Raw genomic sequence first — 25,869 nt, forward strand, 5'->3', positions numbered from 1 at the left:
GCCAAAGAGAGGGATAACAATTTCCCCTATAAAACGTGCAGGGTGTGTAAAACCAGCATTTCTTTCTGGCAGGTCTCCGTTTCATAAAGATTGGTGAATCATTTTCCATTTTATGAACATCAGAATGACCCACCCTCAATTTCGGCCTTAACATTTATTTATTTATTATTTATTTATTTAATTACATTTATATACCGCCCCACAGCCGAAGCTCTCTGGGCGGTTTACAACATTTAAAAATAGTAAACATTAAAAGTATACAATTAAAAACACATAAAAAACAGTATAAAAACAACAGTATCCATTTAAAAACAACAATTGTGGGGTCCATTAAAAACAAACTTAACGTTGTTAAATGCTGTTAAAATGCTGTTAAAAAACATGATTGAATGCTCTTTTCACTGATCACCTATAACACAGGGAAACACTCCCGTAATCCTGATAAGGCCGGATGTAACATCGGCTGCTTAAAACCATGAAATTGTAGACTATACTGTTATGTGATTGAAAGCTTTTCTCATTGCATCTATCTACTTTGGACTGGTGGAAGTTTAACTAGAGCTCAAAAGCAATTCAACTGCTGCTAGTTGGGCCTGGCACTCTTTTCACATTGTTTTCTGACACGCCTTAGGAGGAGTTAAACTGCAGTGTGTTTGGCAGAGTGTACACATGTATTTCTTTCCAGTCATTGCGTGTTTCACGTTTTGCTTCCATATGTGACATCCTTTTGCATTTACTTCCCTTATAAACTAGGGTGACCTTATGAAAAGGAGGACAGGGCTCCTGTATCTTTAACAGTTGCATAGAAAAGGGAATTCCAGCAGGTGTCATTTGTATATATATGGAGAACCTAGTGAAATCCCCTCTTCATCACCACAGTTAAAGCTGCAGGAGCTATACAAGAGTGACCAGATTTAAAAGAGGGCAGGGCACCTGCAGCTTTAACGGTGGTGATGAAGAGGGAATTTCACCAGGTTCTCCATATATACAAATGATAGCTGCTGAAATTCTCTTTTCAATAGAACTGTTAAAGATACAGGAGCCCTGTCCTTTTTTTCATAGGATCACCCTATATAAACCATTCATCTCTTAAGGCTTCCTTTTCTTGCTTCATTTTAAAATAAACTTTCACACATTATTAACTTTTAATGGCATTAATTCAACTTTGGTTCCACACACTCCCTCTCCCGTCGAAGTAGAGTAAGAGCTTCATTTTCAACCACAAATCTGGTTGAAAAATCTGGCCGGGGGTCGCGGAGCCCCCTTTGAGACAGGTGCTGGCTCTTACGAACACGGCGGTCTGTTCTTCTCAGCTGCACTCTGTCCAGGAATTCAATTCAGAGGTCTAGAAACAAAGCCCTATGAAGAGAGACTGAAAGAACTGGGCATGTTTAGCCTGGAGAAGAGAAGATTGAGGGGAGACATGATAGCACTCTTCAAATACTTAAAAGGTTGTCACACAGAGGAGGGCCAGGATCTCTTCTCGATCCTACCAGAGTGCAGGACACGGAATAACGGGCTCAAGTTAAAGGAAGCCAGATTCCGGCTGGACATCAGGAAAAACTTCCTGACTGTTAGAGCAGTGCGACGGTGGAATCAGCTACCTAGGGAGATTGTGGGCTCTCCCACACTAGAGGCCTTCAAGAGGCAGCTGGACAACCACCTGTCGGGGATGCTTTAGGGTGGATTCCTGCATTGAGCAGGGGGTTGGACTCGATGGCCTTGTAGGCCCCTTCCAACTCTGCTATTCTATGATTCTATGATTCTATGATTCAAGCAAATAGGTATGTGGGCTTCCCCTGTGCCCACCCTGTGCGAATATAATTGCTTTGGGCCTGTTCTCTAGAAATCAAAGTATCTATCCTTCCGCAGTAACTGGAAAACCTACTAAGGATGCAACCATGACACCAACTCTTGTGAAGAGTATTGAAACACTACTTTCACAAGATTGTGTGCCTCCTAGGAATGTTACAGGGTGTTGTAGCTTGCTTTAGAAAAAGGTAACCATGAAATGAACAGATGGGCACAAGTTTCTCAGTAATCATTGATGTATTGTTTTTCTGTCCTTGAAAAGATAGCACTCTGCACATGTGTAAAATCCTTGCTTATAACTGGCTGAGAAGCTTACCTGTTACTGTTTTATGCTTGGTGTATTGTATGCAGAGGTTCTGCCTTGTTTCGAAGGGGACTGACCCTGTAAGGAGGTTAAGCCTTTCCTGAAAATAGCGGGCAGTTCCTTGGGTCCTCTGAGGGCTTCCACCTTGCAGTGCTAAGCGCTGCTCATAATAAACCTTCTAAAAAAAGAGAATCATAGAATAGCAGAGCTGTAAGGGGCCTAAAAGGCCATCGGGTCCAACCCCCTGCTCAATGCAGGAATCCACCCTAAAGCATCCCTGACAGAGGGTTGTCCAGCTGCCTCTTGAAGGCCTCTAGGGTGGGAGAGCCCACAACCTCCTACGTCTTAAGAGTCTTTGTCCACCACTACGTCTTAGAGTCTTTGACCACCACTCAGCGATCCCACTTAGCGGAGACCCACCTTTCCCAGGTTCCTCGACACACCCTCGAAATATCATCTCTGAAGTTTGGGCCTGTGGCCTACCTTGCCAGACTGGTGTTTACAAGAATCAAATTATTGGGGAAGGCACATGGGCCTTGTAGCTGGGGGGGGGGGGTGTTGTTCGGCCATCCTTCAGCAGAATGATCAGTCAAGCAGCCATCTGGCTCCATTACCAGGTTTTATCAAGGCAGCCGGTAGCCCAAGGCCGTTCCACAGGGTTGTTGATCTGTGCAGCTGAAGGTGGGAACCTTCTCTCCTCACCGGGAGCCCTGGGGAGCTTCTTGTTTGTGGATTGGTGCAGCCAGGCCACCCCACTTGCTTAGCTCTGGGGATAAGTTAGTTGGTTTCCAGTTTTTGGTCTCTGTTCATTTGGGGAAGGGTCATTCTGCTCGAAGTACAGAAGGGTGGCAAAGGGACCCCCGTGCCATCAGGTATCAGGTAGCCAGGATTTCTTGTCTCTCTTTGGGTGGCTCTGAATCAACGGCTTGCCGTGATGTGGCTTTTATTGCTCTTTTAAAGTTGTTTAATTTCTGCTGTGGCCTTTTAGTTTCATTGTAACTTTTAGACTGTTTTCCCCCCACACCCTCCCCTGTCTCCTGTTAATTGTTCAGACGCTCAGGACCTTACTCTGATTTAATAAATTGCCTGAAGCCTTGGTGAAGTGTGGTTATTCTCAGGTGAACTGGCTCCAGTTCCAGTGTTTCACTGGAAACCGGTGGGAGGGGGACGGCTGGGTTGGGAACTTTAACCAGGTCTACCTTGTGTGCCTCCTTCACAAGCTCCGTTTTAATTCCTACAGCGCAGTCCCTGACTCAAAGGAGAAATTGGCAGCCAAGGCAGGAGGCTGTTTCGAGTCCTAGTGGGAGCAGAGATGGAGAAGAGCGTGAAGATGGAAGAGCAAAGCTTTGCAGGCCCTGAAGCAGAAAACTTCTCCTGCAACATCCAGGAAAGGAGCCGTGCAGAGCCCTGGGAAGGAAGAGTGCAGCAGGACCAGCCTGGGAGCAACACCTGCTCAGACGTGGAGCTTCAGTCCTTCAAGGACTTCTGCTACCAGGAGGCCATGGGGCCCCGAGGGGTTTGCAGCCGTCTCCACCACCTTTGCTGCCAGTGGCTGAAGCCAGAAAAGCACACGAAAGCTCAGATGCTGGACCTGGTGGTCCTGGAGATGTTCCTGGCTGTCCTGCCCTGGGAGATGGAGAGCTGGGTCAGAGAATGTGGAGCGGAGACCAGTTCCCAGGCGGTGGCCCTGGCAGAAGGCTTCCTCCTGAGTCAGGCAGAGGACCAAGAGCAGGTGAGAGCATTTCATCTAGATAACTAACAGGGACTGTGTTCTTACTACTTATCTCAACGTTATTTTACATGTCTTTTAAGGAAGGGATGCCCCAATTCCCAATGGTCCAACCCCCAAGTATAGTTGCTCTTCATGTGTAGAGCAGGCCCTCATTGGAGGATAGTTAAGCTAACACTGGATGGTTAAAATATGCAGTTCCCTACCAGAGCATGTAGTGATGGCCACCAATTTAGATGGTTTTAAATGGGGGTTAGACAAAATCCTGTAGGAGAAGGCTGTGGATGGCTACTAGTCCTGATGGCTATATCCTACCTCCAGGTGATGGCCCACTGTGGGGAGAGAATGCTGGACTAGATGGACCCTTGTTCTGATCCAGAATGGCTCTTCTTAGTTTCTCATGACGACAGGAGAACTGAATGGGTTTGTGAAGTTCTAGGGAAGGATGGAATCCTTCTTCAACTGCTGTCAGAGTCCTCCCAAAAGAACAGGAATACCATTTGTAGACACCAACCTCCCGTGTTTACAGTGGAAAATGCTGGATATCAGAGAATGTCTGGGAGGTTCTGTCTTTCCTTTTGGCTGGTGTTCTAGCACTTTGCTTATAGAATCATAGAATAGCAGAGTTGGAAGGAGCCTACAAGGCCATCGAGTCCAACCCCCTGCTCAATGCAGGAATCCACCCTAAAGCATCCCTGACAGATGATTGTCCAGCTGCCTCTTGAAGGCCTCTAGTGTGGGAGAGCCCACAACCTCACCAGGCAACTGATTCCATTGTCGTACTGCTCTAACAGTCAGGAAGTTTTTCCTGATGTAAAGCTGGAATCTGGCTTCCTTTAACTTGAGCCCGTTATTCCGTGTCCTGCACTCTGGGAGGATCGAGAAAAGATCCTGGCCCTCCTCTGTGTGACAACCTTTTAAGGATTTGAAGAGTGCACTCATGTCTCACCTCAATCTTCTCTTCTTCAGGCTAAACATGCCCAGTTCTTTCAGTCTCTCTTCATAGGGCTTTGTTTCCAGACCCCTAATCATCCTGGTTGCCCTCCTCTGAACACGCTCCAGCTTGTCTGCGTCCTTCTTGAATTGTGGATCCCAGAACTGGACACAATACTCTAGATGAGGCCTAACCAGGGCCGAATAGAGAGGAACCAGTACCTCACGTGATTTGGAAGCGATACTTCTATTAAAGTAGCCCAAAATAGCATTTGCCTTTCTTGCAGCCATATCGCACTGTTGGCTCCTATTCAGCTTGCGATCTACAACAATTCCAAGATCCTTCTCATTTGTAGTATTGCTGAGCCAAGTATCCCCCATCTTGTAACTGTGCCTTTGGTTTCTATTTGCTAAATGTAGAACTTGGCATTTATCCCTATTAAATTTCATTCTGTTGTTTTCAGTCCAGCACTCCAGCCTATCCAGATCACTTTGAAGTTTGTTTCTGTCTTCCAGGGAATTAGCTATCCCACCCAATTTGGTGTCATCTGCAAATTTGATCAGTGTTCCCTGAACCTCCTCGTCCAAATCATTAATAAAAATGTTGAAGAGCACTGGGCCCAGGACTGAGCCCTGTCGCACCCCACTCGTTGCCTCTCTCCAGTTTGGGAAAGTTGCATTAATAAGTACTCTTTGAGTCCGATTCTGTAGCCAACTGTGGATCCACCTAATAGTTGTTCCATCTAGCCCACTTTTAGCTAGTTTGTTAATCAGAATATCGTGGGGCACTTTGTCAAAAGCTTTGCTGAAGTCAAGATATATGATGTCCACAGCATTCCCACAGTCCACAAGTAAGTAAGTAAGTAAAGAAAGTTTATTTGTGTAGCCGAGGTTATTACAAACATATATATATAATCAAATAAACCAGAATAATCAAATATATTACAAATATATAAGATTACATTACAAGGGAGGTTACCCGATCAAAAAAACGAGATCAAATTAGTCTGACAGGACTTGTTCCTGACAAATCCATGTTGGCTTCTAGCGATCACCGCATTGATTTCAAGGTATTTACAGATTGACTTCTTTATAATCTGCTCCAGAATTTTCCCAGGGATGGATGTCAGACTGACTGGTCTGTAGTTCCCAGGTTCCCCCTTTTTGCCCTTTTTGAAGATAGGGACAACGTTAGCCCTCCTCCAGTCGTCCGGCACCTCACCCATTTTCCATGATTTTGCAAAGATAATAGACAAAGGTTCTGAGAGTTCTTATGCCAGGGCTGAATTCTCAGCCCCCTGACAGACACAAGTTCCTGTGCTGTGTGGCTTGGATGGTAGATCAACTTTGTGAATCGCCCAGAGAGCTCCGGCTTCTGGGCGGTATTTAAATGTAATAAATAAATAAACAAATTTTAGAATGAGACCTGAAAGTCAAACCGATTGGGAAATGCTGCCCTTGGCCCTGACCTGACCCATTTCATTCCTTCCCACCTCCCCCTTCTCAGTCTGGGATCCTCCCTCCTGTAAACAAAGTAAGTTTAAGAAAACTTACACTTTTGGAGCGAAAACAGCTTTTGTGCTCACAGATGCGGGTTCTGATGGTTCTTGTGGTCTTACCAATGTACAATAAATTACACGGACTCTTGATGGCATGAATCGCAAAAGCTGCATTCGCTGCAAAAGACTTCAGCCACGTCTGGACAAGCATTTTCTTGATATGGGCCATGATGACAAAGACCTGAGATTCTGGATTATTGAAAGGATTGGAGGATATGGGACAAGAATAGACCATCAACTATGAAGGAGGGAAATATTCTGGATTTTCATCTTAAGGACATTACAACCACAAGGACTCAAGGAAGAGTGTAATTGGAGGCCTTGGTTGCAATCCTGTTCTTCTTTTTTAAAGTACAGCTCTATTGCATTCCTTTTCTGTCATTTCTTGTCATTGTTTTGACATATATTTTCATTCTTATATGTAGTTAGTATTATTAGATTTGTATTAACTATGTTTTAAGCATCATATTAGTCCACTCAGTCCCTTTTAAGGGAGCATACAGGCTTGTGCTCTTCTTATGTTCTGATGATCACAGGAGAAATGAATGGGTTTGTGAAGTTCTGGGGAAGGAGGGGATCCTTCTTCAACAAGTGTCAGAGTCCTCCCAACAGAACAGGAATAGCATTTGTAGACACCCAAACTCCCAGTGTCTACAGTGGAAAATGCTGGATATCAGGGTTGAACTCTTAGCCCCCTGACAAAGACACAAGTTCCTGTGCTGTGTGGCTTGGATGGTAGATCAACTTTAGAATGAGACCTGAAAGAATCATAGAATCATAGAATAGCAGAGTTGGAAGGGACCTACAAGGCCATCGAGTCCAACCCCCTGCGCAATGCAGGAATCCACCCTAAAGCATCCCTGACAGACAGTTGTCCAGCTGCCTCTTGAATGCCTTTGGTGTGGGAGAGCCCACAACCTTCCACCGTTGCACTGCTCTAACAGTTAGGAAGATTTTCCTGATGTCTGGCTTCCTTTAACTTGAGCCCGTTATTCCGTGTCCTGCACTCTGGGAGGATCGAGAAGACATCCTGGCCCTCCTCTGTGTGACAACCTTTTAAGTATTTGAAGAGTGCTATCATGTCTCCCCTCAATCTTCTCTTCTCCAGGTTCAAGTGAAAGGTAAAGCGATTGGGAAACGCTGCCCTTGGCCTTGTCCTGAGCCGTTTCTTTCTTTCTCTAATCCCTCTTCTCTGCCTGGGATCCTCCCTCCTGCTCCAGGTCCAGGGGATGTTGGCCAGAGCACCCACAGATTTCCCTGAGGCAGAGAAGGCTCCACTGGGCATTACACAGAGGCCTCTGGACAGGTGGATCTTGCAGGAGGGAGACGGAGGACCCTCCTCACTGGGTAAGGATTCGTGGACGTATTTCCCCATGGTGTCCCTCCCTCAATTATGCCTGAAGTGCATGAGCTGTCTTAATGTTCTTCTTGAGCCTGGTTTTGCTGGGGGAGATACTCAGAAAGGAAATGTTTAGTAATGTGGTTTGAGGGTATCAGACTCACTCTGGCCCGGTCTTACGCACTCAACAACTAAGGTCCTCCTCCAGGCGCCTACTCAGAGGGAACATCAGAGGACGACAACAAGGAAGAGTGGTGGCCCCCCAACTGTGGAACTATCGCACTGACATTGTTATTTTTTCAGCGGCACATCAAGCAATATGTAATTAGCAATACGTAATTAATTAGCCTGGGTCTGTTTTTTTAGGCTCATAGTTTTAAAGCTTGTTATAGTAGTTTTATATGTATGTGTTTATTGTATGTTTTCGCAGTTTTAAATATTTGGATATTGTTTTTAAGTGCTTTGGCTATGGTGTGGTAAAGAAATGCAATAAATAAATAAACACTGAAAATAAACAATGAAAATGGGAATAGTTAAGAATGTGAACTTACCTTCTCACCTTCCCACCTTCTTTACCTTCCTCACAGGGAGCAAAGCAACCTGCAGGGGAAGTGAACTGATCCTGGGGGGTCCTTCTGGGCCTCGTTCGCTTGGTGGTGGAGTGGAAGCGGTTTCTGCACAGCCTGGGCAGGTAGGGGAGTCCTGGGGGCCTCCGTCTCCTGCACATCTCTTTGGTCCTGGAAGAACCTGCCCCTTTAGCCTTTGCTCTTCTCCATGATGGCTGCTAGGAAGGCCTTGAAGGTCACTCACAATGCTTTGGCATTCAGAAAGAGGACCTCACCATCCTTGTCTTCATGGATTGCTACATAATGCTTAAAGAGAACGTCATTTCTTCTTCTTCTTTCAGGGTCTGGTGACCTTTGAGGAGGTGGCCGTGCATTTCTCGGAGGAGGAGTGGGCTCTGCTGGACCCAGGCCAGAGGACTCTGCACAAAGAAGTCATGGAGGAGAATCGTGGGATCCTTTCCTCTCTGGGTAAGGAATGGGATTCCTATGGGTAAGGCTCCCTCTCTGCCTTCTTGCCAGATCCTGGAAGGTGGAATTTCAGCTCTTCTTTCTTTGTGTCAGTGCAGAATACAAATGTCATTGACTCTGAAGACATGACAAAACATTGAGAAAAGCCCATCGATGGACTTGCTCTGTGGCAGAGATGGCTGCCAACCCATCTTACTTTGCTGCTATAATAGCATCTGCGTAATATTGAAGATGTTACAGATATTATCTTAATGGTCTCCATGGAGGAGAGGAGAGTTCAGCCTTTTCAGAAGACAGCTCTGGACAGCTTGCTTTTCATTTTAAGATATAACTAAACATTGAAAATAACCATTAGGGTTGAATTCCCACTTGCCAGTTCCCAGTTAAATGTTCAGCTAGGAGGAAATGGCAGATTTTAGGTGTATTTTATTTTTACACATTTTATGTTGTTCATTTATTTTCTCAACTACTTTATATGAGTTACTCCATATAAATGAAAGCACTGTATGGCAGTCTAGTTCTCAGTTCTATTGACCTTCGGGATATCTAATATCTTTAGATGGATCTGCCTCACCAACGATTTTTTATTTTATTTTATCCTGTGAATTAAATCAGCAACCATTTGTTTTGTTCTAAGATTTCAAGATGATTTCTGTGTTTATACTTGCAGGTGATCACAGGGAGAGCAAGAAAAATGGCCCACACCAGAGAAGGAAGACTGAAACTGAAGAGAAGAGGGAAAATGAATCCATGTCTTTTGAAGGATCAGAAGTCTGTGAAACTCCAATACAGGAAGCACCAAGTAAAAAGAACATTCGTAAAAGGAAGAAACAGAGTAAAACGCAGAAGATTCATTCTAACAAATATCAAAGGTTTCAATGCTTAGTGTGTGAAAGAAACTTCACTTTCAACTCACAACTTAACTTGCATCAAAGAATTCACACTGGGGAGAAGCCCTATAAATGCTTTGAGTGTGGGAAGAGCTTTGCTCTCAGCTCACGCCTTAAGCTGCATCAACGAATTCACACTGGGGAGAAGCCCCATAAATGCTTTGAGTGCGGGAAGAGCTTTGCTCTCAGCTCACGCCTTAAGCTGCATCAACGAATTCACACTGGGGAGAAGCCCCATAAATGCTTTGAGTGCGGGAAGAGCTTTGCTCTCAGCTCACGCCTTAAGCTGCATCAAAGAATTCACACTGGGGAGAAGCCCTATAAATGCTTAGAGTGTGGGAAGAGCTTTGCTCTCAGCTCACACCTTAAGCTGCATCAACGAATTCACACTGGGGAGAAGCCCTATAAATGTTTAGAGTGCGGGAAGAGCTATGGCCAGGATATACATCTTAAGCATCATCAAAGAATTCACACTGGGGAGAAGCCCTATAAATGCTTAGAGTGTGGGAAGAGCTTTACTCAATGCTCAAGCCTTAAGCAGCATCAAAGAATTCACACTGGGGAGAAGCCCTATAAATGCTTTGAATGTGGGAAGACTTTTGCTCAGAGCACACAGCTTAAGCGGCATCAACGAATTCACACTGGGGAGAAGCCCTATAAATGCATTGAGTGTGGGAAGAGCTTTGCTCTCAGCTCACACCTTAAGCATCATCAACAAATTCACACTGGGGAGAAGCCCTATAAATGCATAGAGTGCGGGAAGAGCTTTGCTTGCAGCTCACACCTTAAGGTGCATCAACGAATTCACACTGGGGAGAAGCCCTATAAATGCTTTGAGTGTGGGAAGAGCTTTGCTCTCAGCTCACGCCTTAAGCTGCATCAAAGAATTCACACTGGGGAGAAGCCCTATAAATGCTTTGACTGCGGGAAGAGCTTTGCTCGGAGCACAAGCCTTAAGCAGCATCAAGTAATTCACACTGTGGAGAAGACCTATAAATGCTTAGAGTGTGGGAAGGACTTTCCTCGCAGAGAAACCCTTATGATGCATCAAAGAATTCACACTGGGGAGAAGCCCTATAAATGCTTAGAGTGCAGGAAGAGCTTTCTTCGCAGAGTTACCCTTATGCTGCATCAAACAATTCACACTGGGGAGAAGCCCTATAAATGCTTTGAGTGTGAGAAGAGCTTTGCTCAGACCACACAACTTAAGCGGCATCAAAGAATTCACACTGGAGAGAAGCCCTATAAATGCTTTGAGTGCGGGAAGAGCTTTCTTGAAAGCAGCAAACTTCAGCAGCATAAAAGAACTCACACTGGGGAGAAGCCCTATAAATGCTTTGAGTGCGGGAAGAGCTTTTCTGAAAGCAGCAAACTTAAGCAGCATAAAAGAATTCACACTGGGGAGAAGCCCTATAAATGCATAGAGTGCGGAAAGAGCTTTACTCAATGCTCAAGCCTTAAGCAGCATCAAAGAATTCACACTGGGGAGAAGCCCTATAAATGCTTTGAGTGTGAGAAGAGCTTTGCTCAGACCACACAACTTAAGCGGCATCAAAGAATTCACACTGGGGAGAAGCCCTGAGTGCGGGAAGAGCTTTCTTGAAAGCAGCAAACTTCAGCAGCATAAAAGAACTCACACTGGGGAGAAGCCCTATAAATGCTTTGAGTGCGGGAAGAGCTTTTCTGAAAGCAGCAAACTTAAGCAGCATGAAAGAATTCACACTTGGGAGAAGCCCTATAAATGCATAGAGTGCGGAAAGAGCTTTACTCAATGCTCAAGCCTTAATCAGCATCAAAGAATTCACACTGGGGAGAAGCCCTATAAATGCTTAGAGTGTGGGGAGAACTTTGCTCAGAGGTCACAGCCTAAGCAGCATGAAGTAATTCACACTGGTGAGAAGCCCTATAAATGCTTTGAGTGCAGGAAGAGCTTTGCTCGCAGAGATACCCTTATGCTGCATCAAAGAATTCACACTGGGGAGAAGCACTATAAATGCTTAGAGTGTGGGAAGGACTTTCCTCGCAGAGAAACCCTTATGATGCATCAAAGAATTCACACTGGGGAGAAGCCCTATAAATGCTTTGAGTGCGGGAAGAGCGTTCCTCGCAGAGATACCCTTATGCTGCATCAAACAATTCACACTGGGGAGAAGCCCTATAAATGCTTTGAGTGTGAGAAGAGCTTTGCTCAGACCACACAACTTAAGCGGCATCAAAGAATTCACACTGGCGAGAAGCCCTATAAATGCTTTGAGTGCGGGAAGAGCTTTGCTAAAAGCAGCAGCCTTAAGTGGCATCAAAGAATTTTGTGTCATCTGCAAACTTGATAAGCGTTCCCTGCACCTTCTTCAACATTTAATAAAAATGTTGAAGAGCACTGGGCCCAGGACTGATCCCTGCGGTACCACACTCCTTACCTCCCCTCAGATTGAGAAGGTACTGTTGATAAGCATTCTTTGAGCCTGGCCAACTATGTATCCATCTAATAGTTGTTCCATCTAGCCCACTTTTAGCTCTTTTGTTTATCGGAATATCATGGGGCACTTTGTCAAAAGCTTTGTTGAAGTCAAGATACATGATGTCCACAGCATTCCCACAGTCCTCAAGGGAGGTTATCCGATCAAACAATAAGATCAGATTAGTCTGACAGGATTTGTTCTTGACAAATCCCTGTTGGCTTCTAGTAATTATTGCATTGTTTTCAAGGTGCTTACAGATTAACTTCTTTAGAATCTGCTCCAGAATTTTCCCAGGGATGGATGTCAGACTGACTGGCCTGTCTTTTCCCAGGTTCCTCCTTTTTGCCCTGTTTGAAGAAGGGACAACGTTAGCCCTCCTCCAGACATACGGCCCCTCACCCGTCTTCCATGATTTTGCAAAGATAATAGGCGGTGGTTCTGAGAGTTCTTCCGCTAGCTCCTTCATTACTCTAGGATGCAGTTCATCAGGCCCTGGAGATCTGATCTCATTCAAGGAAATTAGGTGTTCCTTGACCATTTGTTTATCAATCTCAGACTGCAATCCTGCCCCTTGAACTTGTGCTTCACTTTCTCCAGAGTGGTCATAGACCCGCTTTTGGGAAAAGACTGAGCCAAAGTAGGAATTCAGCACGTCAGGCTTTTCTTTGTCCTCTGTTATGAATTAGCCATCCTCGTCAAGCAGTTGAACCACCATTTCTTTCCTGTGTGTTTTACTATTCATGTATCTGACGAAAGCCTTTTTATTGGTTTTAGCATCCCTCGCTAATCTCATCTCATTCTCAGCTTTAGCCTTCCTGATGCCATTTCGGCACTTCTGTGCCACCTGTCTGTACTCTTCTTTTGTAGCCTGGCCTTCTTTACACTTCCTGTATGTATCCCTTTTTTGTTTTCATATCATCTCTAAGCTTTTTGTGGCGCCACATTGGTTTCTTCTGTTGTCTTCTATCTTTTTTTCCTTGTTGGAATGATTTGTAATTGTGCTGTTAAAATTTCTTTTTTAAAATACTCCCACCCATCTTGGACTCCTTTTCTCATTAGGGTCACTTGCCATAGGACCTTGCTTATCATAGTTCTGAGTTTATTAAAATCAGCTTTCCTAAAATCCAGAGTATGTGTACAGCTGCACTCAGCTTTTGTCTCCTTTATAATCAAAAATTCAAGTACGAGGTGGTCACTTTCCCCCCGAGTTCCCGTAACTGCTACTTTATCCACTAAGTCATCCCTATTGATCAATATCAAGTCAAGGATTGCTGATCCTCTAGTTTCTTCCTCCACTTTCTGTAGGAAGAAGTGATCACCCACACTTTTGGCAGTATTTGTTTCCCAAAAGATATCAGGGTAACTGAAGTCCCCCATCACTACTACATCACACTTCCTTGAAACACTGGCAATTTGTTTCTCAAAAGTTTAGTCCTTGTCTTCTCCTTGATTGGGTGATCAGTAGTAGACTCCAATTATAATTTTCTTTTTAGTCCTCAGCACATTTCTTTTAACCTTGATTCTCTCGATGGGGCTCCCAGTCTGATCCGCCTGTATTTCTGTGCAGGGATAGGTATTTTTAACATATAGTGCAACTCCGCCTCCCTTTCTATTTCTTCTGCTCTTTTTGAACGAGTTACATTCTTCAATTGCTATATTCCAGTCAATGGAATCATCCCACCAAATTTCAGTTATACCTATCATGTATTTGCCTTCATGTAATAAAAGTTCAAGTTCATTCTGTTTGTTTCCCACACTCTGGGCATTAGCATATAGGCATCGAAGACCATGTGCTTTATAGTCTAGCTTTGTTCCTATATTGTTTTGTTCAATATTTTGGGGCACTATTGGAGCTGTTCTCTGCGTTAGGATGCATGGGCCTTCTTCTACTGTTGCCTTCAAGTTTACGTTTCCCAGACCAATAAGCTTCAGTTTAAAGCCCTCCTGATCAAGTTCTTTATGCTGTGGCCAAGCTTATTTGGGAACTATTCTTGACAAACATGAATTTTATGTTATTTCACAATAATTATGTTAAGGTTTGGAATGAAGTTAAAGGTTTTGCAAGATGGGAAAAGGTTCAACTGTCACTTTTGGGGAGAATTGCAACAATTAAAATGAATGTTTTGCCTAGAATGTTATTTTTGTTTCAAACTATACCCATTGTAACATTGGATTTACCATTTGAGCAGTGACAGAGAGAGATCGAGAGAGATCTATGTTTATACAGCAATCAAAAAACCCAAGAGTTAAAATTAAAATATTGCAGGATGCAAAAGAAAGAGGAGGGCTGGGCCTACCTCAAAGTGTATTTCTCGGACTGCTGTTTAATGTGGATGAAAGATTGGGTGTTGATGAAAAATAGGAGACTGTTGGAACTGGAAGGACACGAATTGAGATTTGGATGGCATGGCTATTTGTGGTACGATAAAGCCAAGTTTAATGGAAACCAAGGTTCTGTCTTAAAATACCACCTTGGGTATCGGCCCAGGGGGGTATTCATAGAAGGGAATTGATAAATATGCCTAAATGGTTGACATTTAATGATGTATTACAAATGTCACAAGATGAATCTCAGTTAAAATCAAGGGAGGAACTGCTGAAAGATGGTCATAACTGTTTTGGTATGTACAAATTAGGTTTCCTTGTGCACAAGTCATGGAAAGGTTTAAAATAGACAAAAGAATGGTGGGTTTGAGCAATCAAAATCTGAATTTGAAATGATGTTATGTCCAAATAATGAACATGTTATCTCAAAGATACATACACTTTTATTAAAGTACGAGACGGAGGATGAGCAGGTAAAAGACTATGATAAAATGGGCTCAAAACTTTGGATACAACGTTTCAATGGAACAGTGGGAGAATATGGGGTGGAAAGGTTTGAAATTTACATTATGTTCAAGACTTAAAGAGATTTTTTTAATATGATGTAGAGATGGTATATGTCTCCTGGTTCCTGACTTGGAGCTGAGCAGAAGCAGGGAAGAGCAGCTGGCCCAGCTCAAGGAGGAGCTAGAAAAGTAAGCCAGATTCCCAGGGAGCGAGCGAACAGGGAGCGAGCTAACAGGAAGAGCAAACAGAAGTTCGGCAGGGGAGGCCAAGGGGGAGGCCTCTAAAAAAAAAAATTAAAAAAAAATTAATAATAATAAAAAAGAGGTGGGGGAAAAAAGAAAAGCATAAAGAGAAAAAAAACCCCACAAAACCACCACCAAACAAAAGCAAAAAAACCCCAAAAGATTACTTTCCCTTAAGACATCCTCATATAGTTGTGTACCTTCAGAGAGGACACAACAAAGCAAAGGCAATTCTACTATAATCAAAAAGGAAAAAAACCAAAGCAGAAATCGACATTATGGATGGAAAGGAGCCCCTAGAGGTGGTGACCTGCAAAGGGTGTGCAATGTTCGTGTTTCTGCCTGAGCTCAACATGGCGTATACCTGCAACAAGTGCAAGCTGGTGGCACTTTTGGAAGAAAAAGTGAGAGGACTTGAGCAGCGAGTGTCCACCCTCCAAGGAATAAGAGAAGTCGAGGAGTTCCTAGACCGAACGGTGGAGCTGCAACAGCAACAAGAAGCACATGAGATTGAAGAACAACAGCCAGCTGAAGCAGAAGTGGAGTATTCTGAGGGGAGGAAAGCCAATGAAGAGGAAACTCCCTGGAAAAGAGTGACAGTTAGAAGAGGAATTAGAGGGCGTTCTGCACCGGTGGAGCCATTGCAGTTAAGCAACCGCTTTCAGCTTCTTGAGAATGAGACTGAAGGACAGTTTGCAAAGGAAGAAGTACAGGAGGCACCATGCAACAGTGACCAAGAGACAGAAGGTAGGTCAACCAAGAAGAAGAGAAGAGTAGTCGTTGTGGGAGACTCCCTGCTGCGTGGGATTGAAACCCAAGTATGTCGTGAAGACCCATGGACTCGCCAGGTGTGCTGTCTCCCTGGAGCACAGATTAGAGATGTGACTGAAGGGTTACCGAAGCTCATAAAGCCCACGGACACATACCCCTTTCTTCTCATCCATGTGGGAACAAATGATGTCGCCAAGCAGAGCTACGAAGAAATCATTTCAGACTTTGAAGTTCTGGGAAGGAAACTGAAGAACTTTGGGGCCCAGGTAGTTTTCTCATCCATCCTCCCGGTTCTTGGAAGAGGATTAGAAAGGGAAAGAAAAATACTCCGGATGAACGACTGGCTTCGAAGGTGGTGCCGTCGTGAGAGTTTTTGATTCTGGGACCACGGGCTACGCTACTTGGAACATGGACTGCTGGCAAGGGATGGGTTGCACCTCACAAGGGCTGGAAAGAATGAGTTCGGCCACAGCATGAAGAACTTCATCAGGAGGGCTTTAAACTGAATCTTGCGGGGGTGGGAGACGTAAATTTTGAGGCAACAATGGATGAAGGCCAATGCACCACAGTACAGAGAACAGCTCCAACAGAGTCCCAAAATAGTGTCTGCAACAAGGTAGGAACAAAGCCAGACTATAAAACACATGGTCTTCGATGTCTATATACTAATGCCCAGAGCATGGGAAACAAACAGAATGAACTTGAACTCTTATTACATGAAGGCAAATACGACTTGATAGGTATAACTGAAACTTGGTGGGATGACTCCCATGACTGGAATATAGCAATTGAAGGATATAACTTGTTCAAAAAGAACAGAAGAAATAGAAAGGGAGGTGGAGTTGCACTATATGTTAAAAATACCTATCCCTGCACAGAAATACAGGCGGATGAGATTGGGAGCCCCGTCGAGAGCATCTGGATTAAAATAAATGGGGCTAGGAATAAAAAGAATATGATAATCGGAGTCTACTACCGACCACCCAATCAAGGAGAAGACGAGGACGAAACTTTTGAGAAACAAATTGCCAGTGTTTCAAGGAAGTGTGATGTAGTAGTGATGGGGGACTTCAATTACCCTGATATCTGTTGGGAGACCATTACTGCCAAAAGCGGCCCTTCCAAGAAATTCCTGACATGTATGGGTGATAACTTTCTCCTACAGAAAGTAGTGGAAGGAACTAGAGGATCGGCAATCCTTGACTTGTTATTGACCAATAGGGATGACTTGGTGGATAAAGTGGCAGTTACGGGAACTCTGGGGGAAAGTGACCACGTCATACTTGAATTCTTGATTATGAAGGAGACAAAAGTCGAGCGTAGCCATACACGTACTCTGGATTTTAGGAAAGCTGATTTTAATAAACTCAGAACTATAATAAGTAAGGTCCCGTGGCAAGGGAGCCTAAAAAGAAAAGGAGTGCAGGATGGGTGGGAGTATCTAAAAAATGAAATTTTAAAGGCACAGTTACAAACAATTCCAACAAGGAGAAAAGATAGAAGACAACAGAGGAAACCAATGTGGCTCCACAAAAAGCTTATTGATGAACTGAAAACAAAAAGGGATACATATAGGAAGTGGAAGGAACGCCAGGCTACAAAAGAAGAGTACAGACAAGTGGCGCAGAAGTGCCGAAATGGCGTCAGGAAGGCTAAAGCTGTGAATGAGCTGAGATTAGCGAGGGATGCTAAAAGCAATAAAAAGGCTTTCTTCAGATACGTGAGTAGTAAAAGACAGAGGAAAGAAATGGTGGTTGAACTGCTTAATGAGGATGGCAAATTGATAACTGACGACAAAGAAAAGCCTGAAATCTCAATTCCTACTTTGCCTCGGTCTTTTCCCAAAAGCGGGTCTATGACCCCCCTGGAAAAAGTGAAGCAGAAGTTGAGGGGGCAGGATTGCAGTTTGAGATTGATAAACAAATGGTCAAAGAACACCTAATTTCCTTGAATGAGTTCAAATCCCCAGGGCCCGATGAACTGCATCCAAGAGTAATGAAGGAGCTAGCGGAAGAACTCTCAGAACCTTTGTCTATTATCTTTGCAAAATCATGGAAGACGGGTGAGGTGCCGGACGACTGGAGGAGGGCTAACGTTGTCCCTATCTTCAAAAAGGGCAAAAAGGAGGAACCTGGGAACTACAGACCAGTCAGTCTGACATCCATCCCTGGGGAAATTCTGGAGCAGATTATAAAGAAGTCAATCTGTAAACACCTTGAAATCAATGCAGTGATTACTAGAAGCCAACAGGGATTTGTCAGGAACAAATCCTGTCAGACTAATTTGATCTCATTTTTTGATAGGATAACCTCCCTTGTGGACTGTGGGAATGCTGTGGATGTCATATATCTTGACTTCAGCAAAGCTTTTGACAAAGTACCACATGACATTCTGATTAACAAACTAGCTAAAAGTGGGCTAGATTGAACAATTATTAGATGGATCCACAGCTGGCTACAGAATCGGACTCAAAGAGTACTTATCAATGGAACCTTCTCAAACTGGGGAGAGGCAACGAGTGGGGTGCCGCAGGGCTCAGTCCTGGGCCCAGTGCTCTTCAACATTTTTATTAATGATTTGGACGAGGAGGTGCAGGGAACGCTGATCAAATTTGCAGATGACACCAAATTGGGTGGGATAGCTAATACCCTGGAAGACAGAAACAAACTTCAAAGTGATCTTGATAGGCTGGAGTGCTGGGCTGAAAACAACAGAATGAAATTTAATAGGGATAAATGCCAAGTTCTACATTTAGGGAATAGAAACCAAATGCACAGTTACAAGATGGGGGACACTTGGCTCAACAATACTACAAACGAGAAAGATCTTGGAATTGTTGTAGATCGCAAGCTGAATATGAGCCAACAGTGCGATATGGCTGCAAGAAAGGCCAATGCTATTTTGGGCTGCATTAATAGAAGTATAGCTTCCAAATCACGTGAGGTACTGGTTCCTCTCTATTCGGCCCTGGTTAGGCCTCACCGAGAGTATTGCGTCCAGTTCTGGGCTCCACAATTCAAGAAGGACGCAGACAAGCTGGAGCGTGTTCAGAAGAGGGCAACCAGGATGATCAGAGGTCTAGAAACAAAGCCCTATGAAGAGAGACTGAAAGAACTGGGCATGTTTAGCCTGGAGAAGAGAAGATTGAGGGGAGACATGATAGCACTCTTCAAATACTTAAAAGGTTGTCACATAGAGGAGGGCCAGGATCTCTTCTCGATCCTCCAGAGTGCAGGACACGGAATAACGGGCTCAAGTTAAAGGAAGCCAGATTCCGGCTGGACATCAGGAAAAACTTCCTGACTGTTAGAGCAGTGCGACGGTGGAATCAGCTACCTAGGGAGGTTGTGGGCTCTCCCACACTAGAGGCTTTCAAGAGGCAGCTGGACAACCATCTGTCAGGGATGCTTTAGGGTGGATTCCTGCATTGAGCAGGGGGTTGGACTCGATGGCCTTGTAGGCCCCTTCCAACTCTGCTATTCTATGATTCTATGATTCCTGTAAAGTTGGCTGAAATGTATAAGAGTCCCTCGGGAAACTGTTGGAAATTAGGAGAAGGAGGAAACTTTTATCATCTTTGGTGGACTTGGAAAAAAGCCAAAGCATTCTGGATACAAACACACTCTTGAATTCAAAAAAATGAACGGATATTGAAGATGTTGGAGTTGGCGGAGATGGCAAAACTCACATTGATAACGAGAGAAAAGTCCACATCCACGTTTATATCTGAATGGAAACCTCTGATAGCATTTTTGCAAGAAACAGAGAGAAACGATGTATTTGTGTGTGGAGATATATTTAAGATAGAAGAAAGAAATGAATTTGTTTACTGTGTTAAATGTAATGGAGGAACGAGAAAAGATAGTTCACTTTTCTGATATGAAGAAAGCCGAAAGTACACCTTAACCTTAGATGATTTTTTATTGTATTTTTGTTTGTACTCTTTGTAATGTTCTTGTGGTATGGATGTCTGTGATGTTTGAAATAATAAAAAAGAATTATGCTCGGAAGACATGTTTTCTATGAATTTGAGCAAAAATAAATAGGAGGGAGTAGTTTTTAAATGACTAATATATATAAGGTGCCTGGAAGCACACAACTACCGAAACCACTAGTGAAGAGAGATGATTAACAAGAAACCCATTTATGGTTTGGGTAGTTGTGTGCTTTCCGGCACTTTATATATATCAGTCTGTGCCTTTGGGGACAGTACTGTACGGATGCCACGGGGAAGAATTTATTAAATAGTGCCCGCCTTGCCTTGCCTCACTGGTCACCACCACTACCGCCCCAGCCAGGCTAATGGCGAATGCAATCTGTGCACTTTCCTGGAGTCCAGAAAACGGGCAGCCTGCTCCCCCACACCCCCCACGCTATTCCCAGAGGTTTTAAAATAAATTGAAAATTCCCCCCAGAGCCCCCCAGAGGGTATGGAAACCCGAAGATTCTGGGGGAAACTGGCCAGGTGGTTACCAGAGCTGCACTCCTGGAACAATCCTCATGGCCATGGGGACTCACAGCGTCAGGCAAAGTTTATTCCTCCTAGATCAGCAGGCAAGTGCTTAAGCCAGGACTACTCAGACAGCTTTGGAAGGTGCTGGCTCCAGGGAAAGTTCCTTCCCCACAGTCGGACATGCTGTGGGGAATTTTCTTCCCCATTTTCAGCACTCCATGCTTGTGTGAATTTTCTATGGGTCATCAAGGTTGATTGATGAAATATTCTACTCCAATTGCATTCGTTCTCCTGTAACGGAGGCTTTTAAAACCAAGGGATCTGATCTACTGAAAGGTGATACTATTAGAATTTACTGGACTCTTCCTCATGTGTGACCTTCAATGCGATTTCAAGCCTTTGCTATGATGGACGCTGACTGCACAGTTTGAGCACTGATGGAGCTTCTGCCTGCATGAATTCTTCGATGCGATTTAAGATGTGTTGCATGACTACAACGTAAATGAATACTACTACTACAATGCCAAACAATGCAACACAAGAAGATAATTAATCACAATAAATAAAATTAGAAGTCAGAAATATAAAATCAAATTATACTGAATAAAACCTAAGTGCAGCTGACTGAAAGACAAGGACTGTGCTATGTTTTCTCTGCGGGCAAGTATGGTTTTGCTATGGGCAAATGCTTTCATTGGCTTTAATAGGTCCTGCTTTTATGGATGAAGGGAGCCCTGCTGTTCACATCCTAAGAGAGGGCGGAAATCATTGTTCGCTTCCGTCCCTGTTGGGGTTCAAGTGCAGGGAAGAGAGAGGGCTTAGGACAGAGCCCTGGGATGCATTGGGAGAGAAACTCTGGTTCATCAGCAGACCTCTTATTTCGAGGAGGGCCGAAGGTTTTCCTGCCTTGAGCCTGAGATGGATTCAGACCTGCTCTGAAAGAAGTGGTCCAGGTGTACAACAAGAGGCCACTATGAGCAGAAGTTGCCATGAGTGTTGTACTCCTCACGGCTAGTGGCTTCATGGGTCCAGAATCTTCCTGTACCTTGATAAGGCCTCACCTAACATTAGGGTGACCCTATGGAAAGGAAGACAGGGCTCCTGCATTTTTAACAGTTGCATAGAAAAGGGAATATCAGCAGGTGCCATTTGCATAATATGGGGAACGTGGTGAAATTCCCTCTTCATCGCAACCGTTAAAGCTGCAGGAGCTATACTAGAGTGACCAGGTTTAAAAGTGGGCAGGGCTCCTGCAGCATTAACTGTTGTGATGAAGAGGGAATTTCACCAGGTTCCCCATATTATAAAAATGACACCTGCTGAAATTATTGTTTCTATGCAACTGCTAAAGATACAGGAGTCCTGTCCTCCTTTTCATAGGCTCACCCTATTTAACCTCTCTCTTTTTAGAGCATCTATTCATGTTTAGAGTTCTGAAGGGCACCAGGTTGGGGAATGCTGTTCTGCAGCAAGGGCAGGCAGCAGGACGGAGGGCTCCCATGCAGGAGGCTGCGTTACGCACTCAAAGGGGAAACGGCTGTGGATCCCACAAAGACCCCAGGAGCAGATGGGGCGGCGATGCTGCTGGGGGGGATAAAGGACACACACACCCATTGTGGAAAAGCCCCCTTCCCAAGTCCGCGTCTTTGTCAGGAGCCTCTGCGGCTCTCTAGTGCTGCCTCGACCGAAGGGTTAAAGAGGCGGAGAGGGGGCTGGGTCCTAGAGCCCAGGCTGGATGAGGCCCCTCCCTTCCGGCCCCACACTTCCTCCCCCACATAGCAAAGGAGCCTGGGATTCTCCCCCTGCTCCTGCGAGCCTCCCCTGTCCGCCGACTGCGGCCTATTTTCCTCTGCAAAGGAGCCGGTGAGTGCAGATTGTAAGGGGGTCCCAGGGGGGAGTGGGTGGAAAGAGAGCCACCCCAGGATAGGGGGTGCAGGTTTGGGGCAGGGGGTGGGTTGGAAGAGAGAGGGAGCCCCGACCCCCCCCCCCCCAGGGGACTGACCCATTTACGTCCTCTCCAAGAGACCCCCTCCTTGCACCTCCTTCCCTCCCTATAACTAGGATATCGCGGAAGGGAAGGCTGGAGAAAGGGGGGGTGTCTGGGAGGGACCCAAGAGGAAAGGTCCCGGGTGGGGAGGAGGAATGTCCCACCTGTGGGCAAAAGGCTGCCCTGGTGTCCTGTCTGCATTGCATTTTTATTTTGTTTCCTCTCCCTGATTCAAACCTAGTGAATAAGCAAAATTCATAAGTCACTTTGGTCACGAGGCCTTCGAAATAAAACCTGGGGCGCTTTTGTTGATTAAGAAGGGTGCCTGCTGTTGGTTTTAGTACGTCCCTCTTTGATGTATTAAGTGAGCCCGAAGTTCACATCCTGAGAGTGGGGAGAAACCGCTGTTACTCAGGTCCCTGTTTGGGGTTCAAGTGCTGGGAGCAGAGAGGGCATAGAAAGGGAGCGGTGGGACGGATTGGGAGAGAAACTCTGGTTCATTGGAGATGTAGAACCAGAGCAAGGGCTGGCACTTTCAGCTTTTGGTAAATACCCTGCCCTTTAAAGAACCAATGTTTTTCCTTAAAATGTGTTCATACAAAATATCCTGTTCACTCCCCACAATCCCTCCACAATACTCTCATCAGAGTGACAGAGGAACAGAAAAGGATTAGTTTGGGTGTCTTGAACTCCTTTCAGATGAGATTAGTTTGCAATCCTGTACCACTTGGGGGGAAGCCCTAGTAAACTCAGTGGCACTGGCTTCTGAGAAGACATGTATAGGATCCAAGTATAAACCATCCTTCTCCAGCCTGGTGCTCTCCAGATGTGCTGCGCTGCAACTCCCATGTTATGGTGAGGACAAAAATCATTTTCATCAATAGTTTTTGAAATAATCCTTCCTTACACATGAATCTAGTATAGGTGGTAGGTCTGCCTTTGATCTCACACTGCTGAACACGTAAGGAAAATCCTCTGCGGTCACAGCATTCGCAGCATTCTTGATCACTGTCCATGCTGACAGAGACTTCCCTATCCTGCTGTCCTGGCTTTCCTGTCCATGGGACATACTGACTTGCAATGATGGGAGTTGTAGTCCAACAACTTTGGAGGGCACCAGGTTGGGGAAGGGCTGCTCCAAACAAAGAAAGAGAAGTACGTGAACCTAAGTTGTCCGTCATCAGTTTTCCACAACCCCACCGTCACCTCTGCATATCCTATTCTCCATCCTGTCCTCATGGTTTATATCTGCTTTGGGAGAATGAGAATTTCACTGGCACTTTCTGCCTCCTTAGGGAGGATGCGGCGTTAAAGGGTTGTGATCCTTAATTCCCAATTTCCCTGCTTTTTGGAGTTTGGTTGAAAACTGTAGAGCCTTTAATGTTGTTTTGTGAACTGTAGGGTTTTTTATTTATTGAATTTCATGGCTTTGTGTAACAGATGACCACACAGGAAAGAAGCCATATAAATGTACGGGATGTGGGGAAGGCTTCAGCTGTAGTGGGACCTTGAGTAGACATCAAAGAACCGACACAGGGGAGAAAAAAATATTATTTAAATAATTTCCCAATTTACACTATTTAAAAAATTTAAATTATAACACTATAGTGTAATTATTTTAAAAACCACACTAAAATCTATAATTTTTACTATATTGACATTAAAGAATCCACTTAAAGCAAGGATCAGAGTATCTAGCATTTTTCATATAACTGCTTGATAACCCACATATCACATAACTTCCAAATGAAAGGCATCACCAAATGTTGCTTCCTTGCTCCTATTTTCTTGCTATGTCAATAACTGGAGATTGTAGTTAACAATACATTTAGGTATTTATTGCAGAACTTTGGCTATGGGGTGGTTTATCAATGTAATAAATAAATACACCCAGGCTGTGGGGCGGTATATAAATGTAATTCCTTATGCCCCCCCTTCCCGGCTTTCCTTCAGCCTACACTACCTTACAGGGTCGTTGTGAGGATAAAATGAAGAGGAGGATGAAGAGGACTACATGCCCTGGACTACTGCAACTACTGAGGGGCATTGAATTCTATGATTCTGTGGATCTAAATCTACAGCATCTGGAGGGTGCTGTAGCAAAAACTAGGTCCCTTAACCATTTCTCTGGTGTGAAGTAATATTTTGGGTATAAGATTCATGGATGTACATTTTAGAAAATGTTTTCCTTTCATACAAACATAAAGCAGCAGATTTAGCTTCTAAGAAGCAGGTACACAGAGAAAGGAAAATATTTTCTATGTACAACCAAAACCATTCACCTTCCTTTATACCAAATATTTTTTTAAAGAGACCTATATCTGTGTTCAAATTCAAAACACACACACACACACACACACACACACACACACAAATCTATAAAAGAAAGCTTAAAATGTAGTTCAGCACCTTTAAAAGAAACACACACTAGCTGAAGAAGCTTAAACTCATGGCAGATAGGCCAGGGTTAACCTCCTCTCATTTCTAGTCTCAACTCAATATTCCTTATAAAGTTTAAACTTTATAAAAGGCTTGGGTGAGGAACTGCCACCACAAAGGAAAGTTTGCCATATATTCTTTACTTTGAATTAAGAAGGATGCACCAGCACTTCAAACACACCCACCCACCCCTCCCTCTTCACAATCACAGACACACAACAAAGTCAATCAAACCCCTACCTGAGCCAGCCAGGTTTTCTTTTTCCTTGGAGGCCAGGGAAAGGCCTCCCTTCAAGCAAGGCAGGTAGTTTCTCTCTCCCTCTATGGCCTCCACAGCAGTGTGGGGAAGGAGAGGGCCCAGACAGGGCCTTGGCTCAACTGCAGAAGGAAATGGCTCCTAGATGAGCCAGGCGACAAATCTTATTTCCAACATTCCAATCTATTTGAGACAGGAGGGAGGGGGGAGAGCAACTCTACTGAGCATGCTCCTCTGTCGGGCCTTCCATTCACTTTAATGGGGCAAAGAAATGTATTAATTAAAAATCAACGGAAGTGAATTTTGAAAAAAGAAAAGTCATTCCACCAAATAGAAGGACAGGGGGACAAGATCCCACCACTGGTTTGAAGGGTAAGGGTCCCAATTCGGAGCTTTTAGTGAGTAAAAAAATCTTCACCACCCGGAAGCAGATCTGTGTCAGTTTGAAGCGGAGAGGCTTTTCCCACTTTGGAACTTTGAACTGCCATCCTGCCCTCAATATTTCACCAATCTTCTTGAAACGTGCAGGGTGTGTAAAACCAGCATTTCTTTCTGGCAGGTCTCCGTTTCAGAAAGATTGGTGAAACATTTTCCATTTTATGAACATCAGAATGACCCACCCTCAATTTCGGCCTTAACATGATGGAATGCTCTTTTCACTGATCACCTATAACACAGGGAAATACTCCCGTAATCCTGATAAGGCCGGACGTTACATCGGCTGCCTAAAACCATGGAATTGTAGACTATACTGTTATGTGGTTGAAAGCTTTTCTCATTGCATCTATCTACTTTGGACTGGTGGAAGTTTAACTAGAACTCAGAAGCAA

General features: G+C 44.4%; 1 protein-coding gene across 1 annotated transcript in view; it reads left to right on the plus strand.

Annotated features, from left to right (window-relative positions):
* Nucleotides 1-25,869, plus strand: part of LOC134395749 (uncharacterized) — a gene marked incomplete at its 5' end in the record, with an annotated part of 243,620 nt that overhangs the window by 60,150 nt on the left and 157,601 nt on the right. Inside the window, 3 exon segments of the mRNA XM_063121911.1 lie at nucleotides 9,583-11,125; nucleotides 11,184-11,908; nucleotides 20,320-20,458. Of these exon segments, the coding sequence (XP_062977981.1) occupies nucleotides 9,583-11,125; nucleotides 11,184-11,908; nucleotides 20,320-20,458 (2,407 nt within the window).

The sequence above is a fragment of the Elgaria multicarinata genome, chromosome 3 (assembly GCF_023053635.1).
Source record: "Elgaria multicarinata webbii isolate HBS135686 ecotype San Diego chromosome 3, rElgMul1.1.pri, whole genome shotgun sequence".
Classification (NCBI taxonomy): domain Eukaryota; kingdom Metazoa; phylum Chordata; class Lepidosauria; order Squamata; family Anguidae; genus Elgaria; species Elgaria multicarinata.